General features: G+C 27.3%; 1 protein-coding gene across 23 annotated transcripts in view; it reads right to left on the minus strand.

Moving 5' to 3' along the window:
* The window catches only part of CaMKII (Calcium/calmodulin-dependent protein kinase II), a 196,375-nt gene that overhangs the window by 41,526 nt on the left and 133,283 nt on the right, over nt 1-21,566 (minus strand). For 14 of the 23 annotated variants that reach the window (XM_014429878.3, XM_014429907.3, XM_014429872.3 and 11 more), the window contains 8 exons: nt 20,909-20,963; nt 20,027-20,165; nt 18,628-18,730; nt 17,481-17,564; nt 15,633-15,727; nt 13,773-13,895; nt 13,249-13,332; nt 10,269-10,329 (listed from right to left, as the gene is read on the minus strand). In XM_014429878.3, coding sequence (XP_014285364.1) covers nt 10,269-10,329; nt 13,249-13,332; nt 13,773-13,895; nt 15,633-15,727; nt 17,481-17,564; nt 18,628-18,730; nt 20,027-20,165; nt 20,909-20,963 — 744 coding nt within the window. The remainder of the gene's footprint in view (nt 1-10,268; nt 10,330-13,248; nt 13,333-13,772; nt 13,896-15,632; nt 15,728-17,480; nt 17,565-18,627; nt 18,731-20,026; nt 20,166-20,908; nt 20,964-21,566) is intronic. The other 9 variants (XM_067046897.1, XM_014429867.3, XM_014429899.2 and 6 more) reach the window with 1 other exon arrangement.

A 21,566-nucleotide genomic window follows, 5' to 3' on the forward strand; every position in this document is an offset into this window, starting at 1 on the left:
TTGTGGGATTCATCTTTAAATTATTAATTATTAACCATAATGATTGAAGAATAATATTCTTATAACCTTACTAAATACACACTAAAAATAAAACTATATAAGAATAATTTTTTTTAATTAATTTTATTTTTAATTAATTTCATTTTATACATAAACACTTAGTGAAGCTTTGGCCCCAAGAAGTAAAAATGTCAATTAATACTTCCATAGAGCTGTATTTAAAATACCATTTTAGCATTTTAGAAATATCATTGGGGTGAAGAAGTAAGGAAAAAATTTTGAAAATATCCAGTTAAAAAATAAAAAGGTGCCGAAACATCACTAAAATGTAAATATGTAGAAAATGAAATTGTTTGGAAATAAAACTAAAAAAAAAAAAAAAATGTATTCTTATATAATTTATTTTTTAAAATATGTTTGATGAGGTCATGAGAATATTTTTCCTCAATCATTCAGTTAAATAATAAAATAAATCAGTCCTGCAATGACCCAGTGGAAAAATATTGCAAATTTCCTGATTCCAGACATTTAGGCATTTTTGAGACACAGTGTGATCAGCAATGAGCTTCAATTTTCTGATTCCCCACTGATTAATATCAGCTATTTATTTTTTTAGAGCTGAATAAACTCAGTAAATTTATATAAAACCACGGTTACCATCCTGAAATTTGTTATACCACACGATAATGAAATTTATTATACTGAGAGAGTACTGGAACAGGATTTGTTCAGCATATGAAGTTCAGCCTTCTGGGCTATGTTGTTTTAATTCGGTCAAACTCTTTAAACATAAAGGCAAGGATTCAATTTCTTCATAATTTTAATTGATGGATTAGATCAGCAGTTTTTTATTTATTATCGAATATGAGATACCAAAAAAATTTAAATATTTGATTTCCGTTTTCTTTCATATTTTCTTATGGTCCACAGGTTCGTTTTTAAATTATAAAAAATAAAAATATGAAATTACACCCATATGACCGTAGCCTTAACGTTGTTAAACTGGTTTCACTTATAATTTCTACTTCATCTATGATAACGTATATGTGGCAACATGTACCAACACACTCTATAATATAACTAGCACATTGAGGGCATATTTACAAATGCATTATTTACAATATATTTTAATTATTTAACATTTAAACAAATTGATGATTAATAAGTATTATTATAAAAAAAAAAATTACATCTAACTAAATATTTAGTTTTTAAAAAAATATATGTATGTACACATTTATAAAGCAACTTAGACTCTTAAGGTGAATAAGCTACGATAAATTTATTAAATATAGTTTAGAACTAAACTAATTATTTTGTGGGATGATAAAAATAAAAACACAACAACATTGAAAGGAAAATAATATGTTCTGTAAAAATGATTAAGCAGAAGATTTTAGACCAAGATAGATAAAAGTAACAGGTTATCTCAAAATCCACAAACTTGTTTGTCAAAATAAACAAAATTGTTTAAAAAAGCTGCAAATTAATTTTTTATCTCTTTTTATCCAATAGAGTTCACACCAATAAAATTAAATGTACATAAACAATTATTTTCAAATCACATAAAATTCAACTTTGTTTTTTGGCATTATATTTTCTGACTAGAAAAATAAAAAAAAACCATGTGACAGTCTATAATGTATTTAAATTTTATTAATAATGATATTTATTTTACAAAACAATATTTTTATTTTCTTATTTAATTATAATTATTAAGTAATGTTTTATTTAATTATACTATCTATTCATGAAATCATAGTTTACATTATCATTTGTATTAATAATAAATGTTGATGTAATTGGCAAGTGATAACTAAAATAAGAAATGTAAATATTTGATTGAATGTTTTCAATATGTCTTGCATATACTGCGTTGATAGCCTTTCTAATATCTCAAGATAAAATTTTGAATCATAGCTCATTACAAAGAGGTTACAATGCTGAACATTTCCCTTACTTGCAGTATGTAGCTACGATTTTTAGTTTTTGAAATATTTTAATCTAAATAAAAAAACACATCGAGCATTGCCCCCACCACTACCGTTTCATCTCAAGCATTACCTCATGTCACTAAATCAGTTTACTCCTATATAATTTTATTTTCTTGAGTTGTAAAACGTCGATAAGGAAGTTTCACTTCAAAAAAATAAATTTATAGCCAAGAGTTTTTATTATTTTCAATTACAATAACTAAGAAAATGGATTAATGATAAAAATTTACAATATAAATAAAATAAATAAGAACAATTAGACAAAAAACAATTTTTTTATCCATTAATAATAATCATCAAACAAGATTATTTTAATAATCATAGATTTACAATTGATCCCTTGGAAATGTAAGGCTATACCAAAAAATGAGCTATTGAATCTATCAAATAGATCTAAAACGAAATGTCATTCAGCTAAAATTAAAAAGTCCAATTTTGTCATAATTTGAGACAACCTGTCACCTTGACTAAAACCGAGTAAATAAATATTCATCTAACTTGAAAAAAAAAAATACAAAGCCAATCTTCCCTTTCTATTACACTTTATTTATTTGAATTTTCTACATAATGATATATAATCAAAACATCTATTCATGTAAGCTATGCCAATAAAAAACACTTTCTAGAGACTCAGAGTTAATAATTAATTTTATTAGTGAATAAAACAATAAGAACCTCTGTAAGAAATGATATTGTATTAATAAAAGAAAAAAAACTGTCAGGTCTAACAGTTCCAATCCAATCATCATAAGAGGCTAAGTTACTTTGTTTTTTAAATTCAATTTTCCAGTTATATATAGAGATTATTTAATTGTAGTTGTTTATTAAATCAGACTTCAAATTCAAAACAATTGTAGCACTTCAGGAAAAAGTTTAATGTAAAAAGACCACAAAAATGCAGATAAAAAAAGTAAATATTTTTCTGGACTGTTTATTTCTATTATTATTACTATATTTACTTACAAATTATATCAATCCCTGGGATCGGTTCATGGATCATTTTTTTTTGGTCACTTGTATTGTTTTGAATTTTAAGTCATCATTAAACTTTATTATGACCAGAGACTGAATTTTTATTGAAGCGAACACTTAATTTACCTGCTTTTTTTGAGCAGCTGTCTGAATAAGTTTCCAAATTAGAGCATTTAGAAATAATTAAACCCATTTATCATTTGTAAATGAACATGGATATTTTGATTTGTGATTTTTCATTTTCAGTATAAAAAATTATTTTATTTTGAAAGAAAAAGCTTATTGAAAAAAATACTATGTTTAGACAAAAAACAAATTTATTCTACAGTCTAAAATTAGAAAAGGATTGTATATATTAGTTTTCTGTCCATTTGATTTCCATCTTTAGTTGGATTAGTTACTTCTGTACACAGTACTTTAAATCATGTTATTATTTTTTTAAATAAAAATACCCACACATGGTTGGTTTTATCACATATCACAAGATATTAAAAGTTTATTTTTCATTTTTATTATGTTTTTATAACAATACTTTGGCTGAAAACATTGTAAAAAGTTGATTTTTTATAATATAATACTCATTTTATAAACATAAAACATAATGTTTTTTTTATCTTTATTCTGTAGATTTTATTCAAAGTTATTTTTCAGTATTACATCAACATAGAAAATACATACTATTTTCCCAATTTCTTTTGTTGTTTTTTTTTAGTGCATAAAAATACGATCTCTGATCATTACTAAAAAAAAAAAAATTATGCAGCCCCAATTATTGAGACAATATTGCTGGGTTAAAACTTTCTTGGGCTTGGTTTTCTTTTAATATTAATTTTTATGTTATATATTTTTATTAATTAACTAATAAAGATAGTATTTAAATAATAATTAATTACAGTGGCAGATGTGCCCCTCAGTCACTTAGCACGGCTACACGAGGCCCATGCAGCAAATGTGCCACACCATCTACAACTAAATTATTCTGGCAACGGCTAGTGCTCTTAGGGCCACAACTACTCTCTTTCACAGGCTTTAGTCACCTCAAACTTATCATGTCGAACTGACACTAGTTTGAATCGTTGAATTGTTTTAAAAACTTATAAAAAAACTTTATTGCTTAACCTTCAATCTCAGGTTTTGTCTGAATCTAGTGGCACTTCGATATGATTCAATAAAAGGAGATAAAGGAAAGGAAATGGTTTTCCCGTCACCAAAACATTCTTCTAGAAGAAATACAAGTGTTTCTAATAATCCTAAAATACATGCATTAAGATAATACAATACCTCACAGACCCCTAGGCATTCGCTCTTATACTTAACTCTATCCCCAAATATCTTCGCTTGTCCTCCTCTTTTTCTTTTTGGTACGATGTACTATAAATGTTGTATACAATTTTTTATATCTGTTTTGAGTGAAAACAATAAAAGAAAAATGAATATTAATTTTTTTTTTAATATTAGGAGAAAAGGATGGTAGATATACAAAAGAAAAAAAAATTAATAAATTGAGGGGAAGGTTAAGGAATATATAATACAAACAAAAGGGTGGGGAAGGGATGCAGGAGAAATGATTAAATGAAATGAAATGAAACTTTGAGATGAACTAAACTGTTAATTTCGACCATATATAATTTAAAAGAACACTTACTATGTGTAGTCTTATTTGATTTTATAATTTTTTTTTTTAATATTGAGGATTTGTATTTTATAACTAAAAGGGGATAGGAATTCCTTATAGGATTTGTTTGGAAAAAAATGTTTAAGAAAATAATATGAAAAAGTGGAAAATTTCCTGATTCATTTTTATGTATCCCGGCCTAATTGGTCTAACCATTTCAGAGATATATTTTTTTTTTATTGGTAAATTTTTTTTATTTTATATTAATTAATGAGGGAAAAAAAAGGATTCAAATTGATAAGTTATTGTTGGATTTTTTCAAAGCAGAGCATTGTGTTTCCCAAATAGCAATAAGTAAGTAATATTTTGCCAATTCAGGCATTATCAGGGCTTAAAATATAAGATGAAATTAATGCAGAGATATTACGTCTCACTTAAAAAGCCTAAAAAGGACTAACCTAAATAAAGATATTGCACTCCACAACATCTCTCAATATATCATTAATACAGTGCATGTTGAACTGTTTTGGAGCAAGGTCTGTTGAAATAAGATGTGGTCTAATTTTGCGTCATCTTATGTTTTTTACTCCCGAAGATGCTCGAGTTGGCAAAATGGTAATTACTTAGATAACACAGCAATTTAAGAGACCAGAGTCTTTGTTTTTTAATCTACCAATAATAACTTATTTATTAATATTATTTTTCACCCGGATATACAGAAAAGATAAGTACAATTTAAAAGTTAAATACATTAAAACCAAAGATTTTTAAGGAAAATAATTTATATGATAACAATATGCACATAATGATAAATTATTTACATAAAATATTGGCTAAATGGCGTACAAAAAGGATTGAAAATAATTTTATTTTCAAATGACTAAGAGATATGTGGGAGCTGAGCAGAAGGGTGGACGTAGAGAGCACGCAACTACGTCCAATAAAGGATTTGATTACTAATAAGATACCATGATTCGAGCTGTATCCTATTGCCCAGTGCCTGCACATCTCTTTGTAATTCAAAGAAAATATAATTCTCAGTCGTTGTTCATTAGGGCTTTAGAACATAAAACCCGATGGTCATCAACGCCCATAATTCTCAGTCATTTCTGTACGCTGTTTAGACAATATTATTTTGGGTAAAAGTTTTTACAATATTAATAAATAAATTATTTTCGTTGGAGATTTTTGTTTTTTTAATGTTACTAACTTTTAAATAGTACATACCCTTTCTGGACATTCTGTATTAAAAAAACTAAGTATTATGAACTTATCTGCCAGAAAAATTAATATTATATGCTAATATATAAAGATAAATTAATTTCAATAAGACCAAAATGACTGTAAGTTTTTTATTAAAATTTTGATGAACTTTCTTTTTTTCTTTTTTTCTTCATCATCAAAGATAATTGAGATGCAGAAAATTTTAACTTTCACAGAAAACTGTTGGGACCAACTGAATATGATATATTTTGATTTTCAAATCATTTTGAACCCTCTGATCCTTCTTCTTCTTCCACTACAACCTCTTCGCTTTCTGCTTCTTCTTCTTCAACTACATCCTTATGCATGTCGTCAAACTCTAAGTCATAATCTAAAAGAAAAGGAGTTAGTAAGCAAAAGAGTACTAAAACCTTAATGTGAGATGAAGTTTCTGGAAAAGTTCTATAAAACAAAATCATGAATCAGAGTAGGAAGTACGATGCCCAAGTAAACTGTTTTACCCTGCTTTACTAAACTTCTTCTTTGATTATTAATTCCCCTAAGTTAACATTATACAAATATATTTTTTTTTATTTCAAAATCATCAAATAATCATATGCTATGAAATATAAGTATCATCCTAATGTTTTAGTAAAGATTTTATTGAAAGAGACCTCAAATTTTTCATTGAATTCAGATAAAAAATTTCTGAAAAATGATCAGTAATAAAGCGGATTTTTGTGAAGCTGACAGAGAAATTTTTTATGTTCAGGGGTCAAAGAAAGTTGTGACATGTCTCTTACCTTATGAGCAAGTGTAAAAAAAAAAAGATATTGCTACTTTTTGATATTTTATTAATTCAATCAAAAATAGTCAGAGTTCGTTCATTTACATACCTAAAGATGTAGAATATGGACTGTCACTAGTACAAATAAAAGAAAAAATACAGAGAATTTAGTTCTTAGAAGTGTTTATTTGAAATGCCAAAATCTTGCAATTAAAATAACTCATTATTTCTTAAACCGCCATTAAAAATTTCCTTCAACATTCAAACTCCATTGAACAAGCTATATCTAACACCTCAATATCATTACAAGAACACAAACATGCTCTACCATCAATAAAAATGTGCAGTAACATTTAGTAAAAGGGAAATTCATTCCATAATTGCATTATTTCAGAGGTTTGTTCTACTCCTAATTCAAGACATATTTATTTAATGTGAACAAAGGTCTGATTCTTATCGAATTTAGAGATTCATATTTTTAAGTTGTTACATTTTTTTTTTCTATAGACATTATAAGAAAAGTGATAAAGCAATACAATAAAAATTATATCCAGAATCCAAAATCTTATCCATATTATATAATTTTCTAGCTCAAACGATTAAAAACATTTTTTTTTAAATTTTAAGACAAGGATATTTCACCAATTTTAATTTATAAATAATGTGTTCATTACACTAAAAAAATTTTAAAAATATATAACTATACGTCATTATTACTTAAACTTGTTTTCAATTAATTATTAACAATTAATATATCACTTATGTCATACTGTTATTTTGTGTTTCTATCCAAATATGCAATAAAATTCAAAATTGAGTCCAAAAAAAAAAATAAAAAATAGATTAATCAAATATTATAAACATTTTAGGAATCATTATTGTCACAATATCAATCTTTGTCACTTTCACAATATTTTGTTGAACTAAAAAAACAATAAAATATTATCAGACAAATGCCTTAAAGTTTAAAAGATCAAAAATAAACAATTGTTAAATTTAGTAATTAACTCACTGAAGGAAAAAGGAACTCTGTATGTACTTACAAATTTACTTTTAGAATCTACACTTAAATCCTAAAACTACTCTCTACTTTTGAATTCGAGTCTATGAGTCAATTCTAAAATGAGTAAATGTAATTTTGTTGTTTTATTTAATCAAACACTGTCATTTTCTTTCTCTTTGTTTTTTCCATAAATTTAATTTTAAATTATTATTATTAAATTAAAATATTCATACACATATTATTACATATAAAATATCATATATAAAATATTTAGTTGTTACCTTGAATTATATAACTATATTTTTATTTCATTAATTATCTTATTTTACTTATATATTTAATTATCTATGTATATGTTTTATTTCCCACTTCTATCTATTTTAATTCAGTACAATTATTTACTTTAATCATCCTATATATCCTTTTATTCATTTGTTGTTATTTTGTTTTTGTTTTTAGCCCTGATGAAGGCAAGAAATTCTGGCCGAAATGTTGGCACTAATAAATAAGTTTGTTAACTTGTTTGTGATATTCTCTGACCACAACCCCAACAGTCTTCTCCTAATAATTTATTGTTATTTTAGTTCAACATAATATTGTAAAAATGATGATGATTGAAATTGTGATAATGGTTCTTAATAAGTTTATAATATTTGATAAATCTATTTTTTTCACTAATTTAGAATTAGACTGAATTTAAAACTGTAATGCATATAGAATTATTTGGATAGAAATATAAAATAACAATATAATGTAAGTGATATATCAATCCTTAATAATTAATTGTAAACAAATTTAAATTATGATGTTATATAATTATATATTTTTTAAAATTTTTTGTGTTCTTGAAGATAGTATGTGTAAGCTGAAACATAGATTATATTATTTATAAATAAAAATCGGTAAAATATTCTTGCCTTTAAATATTAATAAATATACCTTCACCTTAAATAAATTTCATAGATTGATAATAATTTTGAAAAAATAGGAAAAATTAAAAAATGTACAATACATCATAATAAAGAAAAAACCCATATGTTTAGAATACAATATCCATACCCTTTACAGAGTATGAAGATTAATAAAAATGAATGTATTATAGAAAATCACAATGTCGTTATAATATATGATAGACTACTTTGAATTTATAACAGCTTTTATGAAAAAATTACAGAATTTGAAATGCTTTATTAACTTATAAGGATCAGGCAATAGTTCACATGGATTTTATTTGGAGAATTAAAAGTTTAATCGACTTCTGAAATATAGCTTAACCTGAATTAATCTCCCTTAATATTTATCAGTTTTCCTTTTAAGTCATCTCTAAAACTAATTTTTCCCTCTATCAATATACTAAGCCATAGAGCATCGTCCGACATTGTAGTTTTAAAGGAAGCTCAACAGGTTCAATTCAATTTACTACCTCAAATTCTCATACAACCTCTATTAATCTCTTCAGAAAATCTATTTGAGCCATTTACAATAAAAATTTTACAGTTAAAATGAAAATGAAATGGTAAAAGTAAACAATATTAACAAATTATTTTTTTAATTAAATAAAAAAGGGGAGAAAAAGAAATATTATGTATGCAGACATAAGTTTCAAAGTTCTCTACTATATCGTCAATCATCTCACCCTCTGCGGAAATTTTAAATTTCAGTCGAAGCAAGTAGATACAATAGAACCGACTGATAATTCATCAAAGAAAAAAAAAATACTATAAAAAGAACTTTGAAAAACTTAATGATTTTTACTAAGTGTTCTATTACTTGAAATATTTTCAACTTGGAGTAAATTTTCATTTTCAAGAAATATTAGTAATTGAGAGTTGAATAGATGGTGTTTGTCATTAAAAATGAGAAATAAAGTTTTAAATGAACTAACAGAAAATATAAGCTGTTGGAAGATGAAGTAGTGTTCTACTGTATTTCATAATCATTTCTGTTTTAACGATGAAGTTGAATTTGATGGATGATAAAACAGATGAAAATCAGGCATGGGAAAAACAAATGAATTAATGGAACTGGTGAAGGAATAAAAAAGTAAGAGTGCTAATGATAATGCATCCTAATGAACTATTCAATGCATAATATTATAAACATAGTTACTAAGATTAACATTAATGCAATCAAACATGTTTTGAATACATCTCAACGAACATTTACACATGTTCAGTGCTTATATTCCCAAATACTTGTCAATAATCATAACTAGCCACTTTTAAAAGTATGTATTAATGCTCTAATAGCAATGTGATGCAAGAAAGTGACATCTGGTCAATGGTGAAAGAACAAGCTCGACCAAAATTTTTATGGTACCATCACAGGGGATAATCTACAGATAACAGATGTAGGGTAAGACAAATTTAAACCATGTTAATAGCATTCATTAGGTTCCATTTAGAAAAGGAATACGGATATCATCATGCATGTTTCTCTTAATAACAAAAGGGATATCAGTGATAAGATGTCAAAAACAAACGTGTTCTCCATTATTTTTTTCTAAATAAAATAACAGAGAGATAGAAAGAACAGGTTTCAAGCAAAGATAGTTGAGGACAATTATATACAAAGGGTTCGTGTTTAGATCTCATATTTTGTTTTGTTTTTAAGGAGGTGTGAGGAATATGGGGTTCCGACTAACTGGCAATGTATAGTCCTGCGCGCACATAACGGGGCCTGTGAAGTACTTACCATGAGCATCATACTTACTGGAGAAATTCCTTGTGGCCAACATCGTTGTCAAGATAGCTCCCTGTAGAAAAAAAACAAAACAAAATATAAATATAAGTTATAACCATTAAATTATAATATTTAAAAAAGCTCGTTACCTTGATTTGACAAGATTGTAACCTTAGTTTGGACACTTTTATCTAAAATGAGATTACTAATACTGCTTTTTTATTTTGGGAATTATTAGCCTTCTTGCTTCAATTTATTTATTTATTAAGATTACATCAGTGAGCTAATACTTCCAATGTTTCGGAAGTATTTTTTGTCAGTACATGAAAAAATGCATTGGGCTACTTTACCCTGTTAAAAGAATTTTTTTAAAATAAATTAATGATAAAATTTCAAACAGAAATAAAAAAAAAATGTAAAAAATAACAAAAGAAGATATTGAAGGCTCCTGAAGATAGACGGACCATCCCAAATGTCGGAGGTATTAGAACACTGATGTATAATTGATAAATAAAGAAATTAAAGTAAGAAGGATAATAGTTCCCAAATTAAAAAAAATATATATAGGACAAAATTGCCTATGAATAAGAAACGATTGATACTTCTGATCCTCCTTTGTCTAACACAAATAAGAATCTAACTGCATCAGTGATTTGTTGAGAAGTAGCCAAACTACAAATGAGACAAAGTTCCAAGTGTATGAATTATTTTTACTTGTGTAGTTTGACTGGTCTCACAGTACACACCAAGACAAGACAGTTTGACTGGTCTCACAGCACATACCAAGACAAGACAGTTTGACTCATCTCCAAAGCACACACCAATTATAGACCCAAGAGGAAGGCTAGGGAATAGCCAAGGTTATATCAAGGATCATATTGTATCTTTTGTAATATGCTCTTTTTGAGTAAATAGTATATTTTGATGTATAAAGGGTTTTTGATATGTTTTATTTTATGTATCAGTTTAATATTAATTTGTTTTGTTTATCCAAAAAGCAAGCTAACCAATTTTCATTGTCTATAATAACTTCGTGATTCAAAACAAAGCCAAGATGGCGTTACGTATTCTTCAGTCAAGTCCATGTTGAGCAGATTCAAATACCATAAAAACTATTTTAACTCTTCCCATCATAATTGAAAATACAGTAAATTAAAGGAAAAATAGAAATCAAGAAATAGTGCTAAAGAATAATATTCAGAAAGTAAATCATTTGCAAAAATCCCTAACTGCTGTGCGACAATCGATGTTTACATACAACATGGAGACAGGTTTTGGTTTTTGGCGGGCATTCATTGTGTGAACAGAGAAGAGAAAGGATGTCTTCAGGATGAGGAGGTCCTCATAATTTCTGTCAAGAAGGAAGCCATTTTGGACGCTAGGACAGAACAATAGAAGAAAAGAAGATACTAGGGATCATAAAAGGAAGATCATGAACTTGGTTAGTTTTGTATGCATAAAAATAGATACATGTGTAAACTAGATTTTTATTTAATTATTGTAAATGCCTGTTCTGATTGCCTAGCAACCGAACCGCCCTGAGATATAGAGTCTTTTTGTATTATAAAATTTAAATAAAATACTATTATTTATTTAGTATTAAAATTCTTAATTTGAAACCAAATTATTTTTTATATTTGAAAAAGTTATAAAACGATCAGAATTCTTTTTATTTTATTTTTAATTTTTTTTTAAATTATTACATTTTTCATAAAGTTTTGTCTCAATTTTGCAGGGTCAGTGATGAGGCTCTAACTGTATTTTGATATATTTTATATAAAATCAGAGGTATGATATTTTTATATTAAATCAATTTCAAAAAGTTAGCTTACGATTTTTTAAAATAAGGAAGATAAGATGGAAAAATATTATGCACAATGAAAAAAGTTTCTGAACTTTAAATTTTCAAACTCATTTTTCATATAATTAAGACTAAACCAGTTAGAACCCTATCAAATCAAAGTAGTGAGCTTTCTAATTTAGTATATCGGAGTGCATTTATGTCCATTTTTATTTAGGATATTTGGAGATAAATAAATACTGGAATTAAACGAAACACTTGGTAAATTATATAGCTTGCATATATCACATGGATGGGTGAGCAAGGTTTGTTATGATGTACCACTACCCACTATACACTATATTGGATGACTTCAAAAGAGCAGTTAACAGATGTGATAAAGTCAGCGATTTGCTTCAATGCCTTTCAAGTTTGGCAGGCTTAAGTACATAAATCAGAAGATGTATTGCAGGAATTCTAATGTAATAATAATAATAAATTTACATTTTTAAATACTGAAAGGAGATTGAAGAGGTATGATGGGCGGTGGTATCTGACAACTTGGCAGAGGAAAGATGCCAAGAAATATTTATGATGGAAGGAGGGGTAAGCCCACTTCATGATATCAGGAGATAGAGGAATACCTAAGAATACATAAGATTAATTATATAAAAGCAATTTATTAAACATTTTATCTTTGCCTCAAGATACCCAGAAATGCCTCTGTATACTGTACAACAGTAGTCCAAGTGGTGAAATATTTGGGGAGGGAGGAGGTTAACAAAGAGATGGAGTAGGTGTTGTTATTAGTGTGCACATATTTTAATGTAAATTGCTACAACTACTTTTAATGTAAAGGGCCTAGTACTTTGCAAAGAAGTACTGTTTTTAGAACAACAGTTATATAAGGGAGGCTCAGTGGACCTGAGGAGGCCTCCAGAACCCAAAGGTTGACTTACGGCTACAGTAACAGTATAAATAATTATCTGCCACAGCTGGATTCGAACCCAAATCCTTAATGTTAGTAACACAATGCCTTTACCTCTATATCACCCCACTCTACCATGCATATATTAGTAACAACAAATTCCCAGGATAAAATCCAGCTTCAATAAAATGGGAAAGATGCCATAGCTCAGTTTTAAACCTGGATTAAAAAAATTATAAACTAGAAAAAGAGAGAAAATAATACTAATTATAAAAATAACTCACCTTGAGTTTGCGCCTTGCATTGAATTTCTTGAGGCAGTCTACAGTCTCTTGTCTATGTACAACAGAAGCCACCCTTTCGCGTTGCTGAAACAGAAAACAATAACTTTAAATCTTCTGCACAAAAAAATAAATAAAATAATTGAGTTATTGAGAATAGAAATATTGAATCAAACTGTTTAATAAACAAAATGAGAGGAATTTTAAAGAGTCCGTGAAATATCATTATTTCACCATAAGAAGGTTCTGTATATATCAAATTCTTCCATGTAATAAATTCTAACATTTATTAAAATAAATAATTTAATAGCATAAAAAATTTAAGTTCAATGTTACTAGCTTTGTAAATAATACTTTTAATATTTTATTTGTTACTCATTAAAAAGGAATATTCAAAAAAATATTTAAACAATAGGGTAAATATTTGACAATAGAATATTGTTCAAGTTTAAACAATTAAAAAACTTTTGACAAGATTGACTCAATATTTTCATTGTAGAGATAATAATTGATAGAAATAAACTTACGCAGATCCAGGGATGTTTCAATGCATCGGAGGCTGTGATTCTTTTGGCTGGATTAACAGTCAACATTTGATTAATAAGATTTTTCGCTTCCGGTGTTACAGTGTCCCATTCAGGTGAAGGGTACTAAAAAAAAAAAAAATAATTTATGGTTGAATAGTGCATAATAAAAAATATTTCATTATTATTAGGCTATCATTTATGAAGGGTTCTTCTATTAACTACACTACTAATGAGCATCTTTGATAACAAATAGTGACTAACTACAGGCCACTACCATTTTTTTAACCAGTATGATTCTGTTCTGAGATTTGTTTCACGGATATTATTTGAAATACATCTAAAAGTATTCAGTAAAGATGAGATAAGTAATATGAGGAAGCCTATACCTGTAGGAATACAGGTACAGGCAGAATCTCATAAAAGGTTCAAATACGTGTAGAGTTCCACGATAGGAAGAACTACCCAGGAGAGTGCAAAACAGGGCTCAAATGGAAAAAAAGCAATAATTAGTAAATTATCAGTCAACCAGATAACTTTTAAGAAAATGAATTTCTAAATAAAGTTGTTACTAGTCTGTCAAGATATCCTTTATTAACTAGTAAAGGGCAAAAGATTTACCTTATTGTAGAAGCTAGGGAAAGGTAGTTTCAATGCTAATGAGATTACGATGAAGAAGTAAAGGGATAGTCGGCCTAATGCCTGCAGTATTTCAAATAGTTCAACTAGGAAAGAGATTTCTGGAAACAACCTTCTGCCTGTCCTTACGGTATATCTGAAAGCTGTACGTATTCTACTTGAGAGTGAAGCTCTGGGCTTCTAAAGGCTTTGGCACATAGTTCAGGCAGACTATACTTGAACATCAAGATATTAAGAGCAATCCCAAGTGCTTAATATACTTTACTAGGAATATGAAGTTTCTTCAGGACATTTGGATAGCTTGAGGGGTCACCTCAGTTCCAGATGAAGGCAGTCACAGTGGAACAACAATGATAATCAAATATTAAAATCAAACTCATACCACTCTGAATCAAAACATTATAGCTCATGATAGTAAGTCCTGTAATGGTGATAAAAGTGAAAATATATTTACAGGTTCACAGTCCACTATCAAGTTAACTCGTAGTATGTTGTTGCCTAGGATACCAATGAATACAATGAAATGTGATCCAACTTATTTTATATTTTGAGTTTTGAAAATGATACTGACATGGTTCTTTCACTAAAACATCTGTTTTTAACAGAAGATTAATAGAGAAATACAAACATTAAACAGATACAAACTTTACATGTTTACAACAGTTTCAGAATGAGTTTTAAAATAGAACGTATTACTTCTTTTAATTTCAAAATACCTTAAATTTCTGAAAATGAAAAAAATAACTTTTTATTCACCCATTTGGCCACCAAATTTTTATTCACCAATGACCTAGTGGCGATAAAAAGTCAAATGCCAAGTGAATATAAACAGGATGGTACCTCAGGGATTCGCTTGTGGCTCTTAATAAACCAACCTCTACAAATCAAAGACATTATTCTTTTTATTTTTGTATATAGTACATATTTCAGGGAAAATAAGAAGTTTATTATGAAGAACATAATTGAGAGGCATTTTTGAATAAGACTAGTGAGTTTCCAAGAAGGGTTTAAAATTCGTTAGCTGAGCCAATTTTCAAAGAAATTTCACCTCACCTCATTATCTTCTAGTTTAAAAAAAAAAAGTAAGAGAACTCAAAGTTGGCAAGTCAATGTCTTAATTAACAACTGAATAAAACATGAAATACTATCAATAGTAAACATTTTAAGAAAAACATTTATTGTCTATAAAATGTACATTATAACTAAGCATAAAAAAATACATACGTCGTAAGATCCTGACTTTATCTGGGCATAGAGTCGATGCTGATCTTCATCCCAAAATGGGGGGTAACCGACCAGCAATATATACAGTATTACCCCTGACAAAAAAAGAAAAAAAAAAGAAAGAGAAAATACATTTTTTAATTTACACTAATATCAAATTTACAAAAGTATTAGGCTAAAATATATTAAAAAAAACAAAACAAACTTAGTTTTACAGAATTTACTAATATTCCCAAACAACCCTTTCTTTAAATGTCAAATTTAGTTCCTTCCAAATCTTTTCAAAATTAATTAATTTTCCTCTATATATAAACAATGAAGTCTTTTCAAAGCTCACTTCTCATTTAAATGATATTTTTTGGCCAAGACTCCCATTGGAATTCTATACTGCCTAACCATGGTTGGGAGTCAAAATTTTTCATTTTGTGGGACCACCACTCAGTCAATGCCCCAGGCCGAATTCGAACCGGCACCACTAATAGACATCAAATTGGTAAGACTGTGTCTTAACCACTGAGCTACAGGCGACCCAAAATGAAATTATAATATTCTATAATTAAGTGGTAACTATTTTAATTTACACTGAAATGGGTTACATTGGTTGTCCTGAATAAACAATTTTCATAATGTATAATTATTAATTTCTTTTTCATTTTTCAAAACTTTAATCTTATACGTGTGAAGATAAAAATGCACATTTTAAACTTTCTAAAAAGTGATATCTAAATTTTATGTTACAATATTATTGTGATTTACAGCATCTATTTACCAAACTTTAATTATTTAAATAAACTTATAATATTATTGAATGGATAAATGTTGGTCACAATCCGATGTTGAATACTAAGTGTAGGTTATCTGATTCCATTGGGGAGGTGATGTCTGTGGGCGGAACTTCCATAACAAGGCAGTGGCTGGTGCCTGAGCAGATTAAGCCCTATTGAATTCTATCTGCGGTGGAAGAGCTTAACAAAGGCATTGACCCTAGAGAGGACTTATTTGAACTTAGCACAAAAACAAGTTCACAGGACATTATTAGCAAACTGAGAGCATAAAAAAAGTAGAGTATGAATTTAAATTCTTTTATAAAATAATGATCTAAAGATAATTTCATTTATGGTCAACTGAGTACCAAACACAGCAGTCATGATTTACAAGACAAGAATGGATCCAAATTGAAAGAAAATAGCATTTTATTAAAAAAAAAAAAGTTTTCAAATGGCTATAAAACACTTTACTTTTATTAATTTTAAATAATCTTAAATTTCTTGAAATTCAAAAAAAAAAATCTTTTATTGACCCGATAGGTATCAATTAACAAGAAGCGAAGAAAGGGCAGTGAACAAGCAGATGGTCAGGTTCACAAAACAAACCAAACTGGGGTAGAACCAAAATTGAACTGGGCCAGAATTGTATATTAAAATTAGGTAGCCAACATACAGACTCTTATAAACAAATAAAATTACCCAGAAAAATACTGTTCGATTTGAGAACAAGTAAAGAGCAGTAAGCGGAACTGGATAATGAGTAAACAGACCGAAACCTGTTCGTGTGTTATAATAAATACTATTTTTTTTGTTAAATTCCATGATTTTGATTTTTGTTGTATAATATTTAATGCTTGAACTAAATTTATTATATTTATTAACCATTAATTGATATTTTCAATGATTAAAAAAAAACATGTAATTGCAAGGAGTATATAATTAAATCAGATAGGTATTTTTTAAATAAAGCTGCAAACTTATCACAATATATAGAATATTAGTAAATACTATAAGTTCAAAGCAATGTTTCACAAATAAAAGAAATAAAACAAAAAATATTTAACAAGAAATCGATTCTTACCACAGGCCCAGATATCGACTGGTTTTCCATAGGGTTCTTTTTTTAATACTTCTGGTGAGAGGTAACCTGGCGTGCCTGCAAAGCCTGTAACACCAGTCGTTAGCTAACCAAATAAAGATAGTTTACTTCCTTATGTAGAACTCAAATGAGCCTTCAAACTCTTAATAGTTAATATAATAATCAATAAAATATATATGAGGCATAGAATTCCAAGACCAGCCATATCAATTTTCCAATTTTTTTTCCCTGATAATTTTTGTACTAGATTAAAAGCGATTTGACTAATTCGAGAAAAACTTCACTTAGCTCATGATAACCTATTAAGAATAAAAAATATTGAAGGCAAAATAAAATGTAAAATGGATTAGGCTGGTTTTCAAATTGTGCCTCCTATATTAAGTTAATAAATCTATTACTAATATACAAAAATAGTAACTAGAATAAAATTGATGAAAATTTATTGATACATTCAAATCCTAAAGGTAATTGGGGATACTTGTGTAATTCTATAATAATTTTAGGATAGAAGGTAAACAAATAATAAGCAAATTATTTATTCTTTATTTTCATTTAATTCCAATCACATATTTTAGCTTCTTTTGAATAGATTTGAAAGTTAATTATTTTATTTTTTAAACTATATCAGGAAAAAATTCAATGAAATATTGGAATATGTTATTTTTATTAAGTATGTTAGATTATAATATTTATTATCGAGAATGAAGCTCACAGCTAATGTGGTTTCATAAATGTATATTTTTCATTTTCATAATGAAAAAAAAAATTTGAAAATTGTCATTATTCAATTATTATTTGATTATTTAATAAATACTATGCAATATTCAAATGCTTCATTCTGAGTAGAAGAAACAGATTGATTTAACTAAAATTAAGAAGACTATCGTCAAATTAGAAACAACTACAGATAAATGTTGCCTGGATAACGCCTACACCTAAAATACTCAGTTTTACACTTTTTATATTGTTGTTATTATTTACAAAACTTTACAAATTTATATTAATAGGATCAAAATTTTCCAACAATTTTATATCAATGAGTAGAAAAATATTCCCTTATTCAAATTTTAATAATAAAAACAAAGTTTGTTGGTTAAAATTAGCTTTAAATTGAAATAGCAGTATTTACCAAACCAGGCATGCTGTTCTCCTTGAACTTCGATGGCCAAGCCAAAGTCTGCAAGTTTCACAGCAGCACCTTTAGCCTTACTGGCCAGCAACAAGTTCTCGGGCTGAAAAATGAACATCACATTATTAAAAAAGTTATTACGAATTAACCATTTGTTCTAGGATAAGAACAGTTTGTTCACTTAGATAAACAGAAACATACCTAACATTTAACATTTTTTTAATACTACTAAGCATCCCCACTGAATGCATACTTGGACCTAGAAGATAAGAGGACAGTGCCTAACTCACTAAGCTGACCCGCTCGATTAGTAATCAATCAAGACAATACTGTAAAAGTAATTTTTAAGCCACATTAAATAATCCATTATATTCAAAGGTAATATTTTTTATATTAAAGTTGTAGTGATACTTTGTATATATAAAAAAAATAATAGTGGCTGGTTTAAATTTTTATGAATAATACTTGGGTGCATTGTGGTGGTATTAAGTTGTGGACTTTATTCAGGTGGAGGAAGTGAGTTTTCTCCCCGATGTTTGAAAAATATGGACTAGAAATGTGCATTTAGAAGTGCCAAAATATGTATTAGTGATTATTTCAGGCATAATATTTTCAATTTTTTTTTCAATTAATTTTTTACATGTATAAATTGGTTTAAAAATGTAAAAAAGTGTCTACTTATAAAATCTTTTTCCTCCATAATTCAAACTTTTCCTGGAATGGTAAAAGGAAAAGCTTACTAATTTTTTAGTAAGATAAAGTTTAAAATATAAAATTTCATTGATGTTGGAATGTTAAAGTGATATAATGAAATAAATTCCATTGCGTTACTGTTCTACATAGTAAAAATAATTTGTAGTCAGATGTTATTTATTTATTATTATTTTTAAAAATAACCTATTAACAGTTAAGATTATTTATATAGAAAAATAAAAATAACACTATAATTTATATATTTATAATAATATGAAGCTTTTAGATCAAATGAAGGGATTTTAGATTTACATATTTTCCAATATTATTGGGATTGCATCATTAGGTGCAACGCAGCATACATAACCAACCCTACACACATTAATAAAATTAAAAAAAAAATCCCAATATTTTGTATAAGAAAAATTTAAAAATAAATTGTTGATTAATGACAGCAGTCGTATGGAAGATAGCGCACTACCACACACAAAAAAAAAGGTGTAATATCATCGATTACTTGTTTGTATAAGATAAAGAAGATTGTATGATAGTGAATGAAAAGTTTAAAACTGTTCACAAATATAATCTTTAAATTAATTGATAAATATAAGTAAAATCAAAATTACATAGTTATCCATTCTGAATATTACCATCAACTAAAAAAATACGATTAGTCAACTCCTGATCAAATAATAGGTTCAGTTACCTTTAAATCCCTGTGAACCACACCATTTTGGTGACAGTGATTTACACTCTCTAAGATCTGTTGTATACAGTGTGATGCGTCTGCTTCTGAATAAAACTCTCTCGCTACAATATCTTCAAAAAGTTCACCCCCTGTCACTCTGGGAACATAGGTCATTTTAAAAAGATAAATTTATAAAATAAAATTCAGTTACACATTTTGATGTTAATAACTTATCCAAATAATTCACTTAGTTCCTTGTGAAAAATCTTCTACTTAATAATTTTTTTTATTTAAAAATTTAATCAAAATGCATTTGATACCTCAACATTTCGGATCTTTAATTAAATTATTCAAATTAAGTACATAAAACTTAGACTACACGATACATTGTTAAAGCTTTCAATAATCCATCTGATTTGTGTAATTTATAACACAATTATTCTTCTGTAATGACTTACAATATAATCAAAATTGGTAATTTATAACCGAAGCATATAAAATTCAATTTTTCAATTTATAATTAAAACCAGTTGAATGGTACGACTAATAAGATGAAGTTACAGACTAAGGAATGTAGTATTCAATTAAACTTTATTTAGTGATACTAGATGGAAAAATATTTGATAGGTTTCATAGGATTCTTGCCAATGCGTCCTAGCCAAGAAAAAAAAAATTTGTAATTGTAGCAATTTCTTATACTATTGTTTTCTGCCTTTGTACTTTATGGATTTTAAAGGTTATATAATACCAATTGACTTTTTTTTTTTGTTTTTTAAGTAGAATAATAAAATTAATTGTTGATTTTTAAAGATAACAACAAATTATAAAAATATTAAGATGCTTCATACATTTTATATAAAAATTGGTTAGTTAAAATAATAATATTCAATGTTTACTTACAAGTCAAATACTAAATAATGGTAGTTTTCTTCTTGTATACTGTCATGCAGCCTCACTGAAAAAAGTAAAATAAAACAAATCAATTTATGTTATGATTTTTAATAGGAAGGGGAGCATTAACTAATTAAAATTGAAATTAACCTCATCAAGGAAATCATAAAAAACTTATTAGTGCTTAAAAATAGAAATTGAAAAAATAATATAATATTTGAGGCATTTTATAATTTTTAATATTTATTGTTTTCTTTAACAGTTTTTATATTAATTAATTAATGAAAATGAAATAGTTTCTTCCAAAATCAGTTAAATAAAACATGGTTTAATATTTTTTAAAAGAAATTCTTTAACATTGTGGTAATTGGAAGAAACACTTAAAAAAAAAAAATTAAAAACTGTAAAATGGACATGGCTGCTTTTAGAATATGTTAATTGTTATCACGGGTAATTGATTGTGAAATATTATTATGTACATATTTTATAACTGCTCTGCAATCCAACTATTGATCTCAACTTATAGTCATAGAAGAGCTTGACACCTCTCTGGAATGTTTCCAGACATCAGGTATTTGACATCTCTACGGAAATTTATTTCTGGTCCAATTGGAACACTTCATAGACCCTCTGAAGGGGCGAGATATTTTTTACTTCATATAATCCC

This window comes from Halyomorpha halys, unplaced genomic scaffold, assembly GCF_000696795.3.
Source record: "Halyomorpha halys isolate HHAL.00 unplaced genomic scaffold, Hhal_1.1 Scaffold36.1, whole genome shotgun sequence".
NCBI classification, from domain to species: Eukaryota; Metazoa; Arthropoda; class Insecta; order Hemiptera; family Pentatomidae; genus Halyomorpha; species Halyomorpha halys.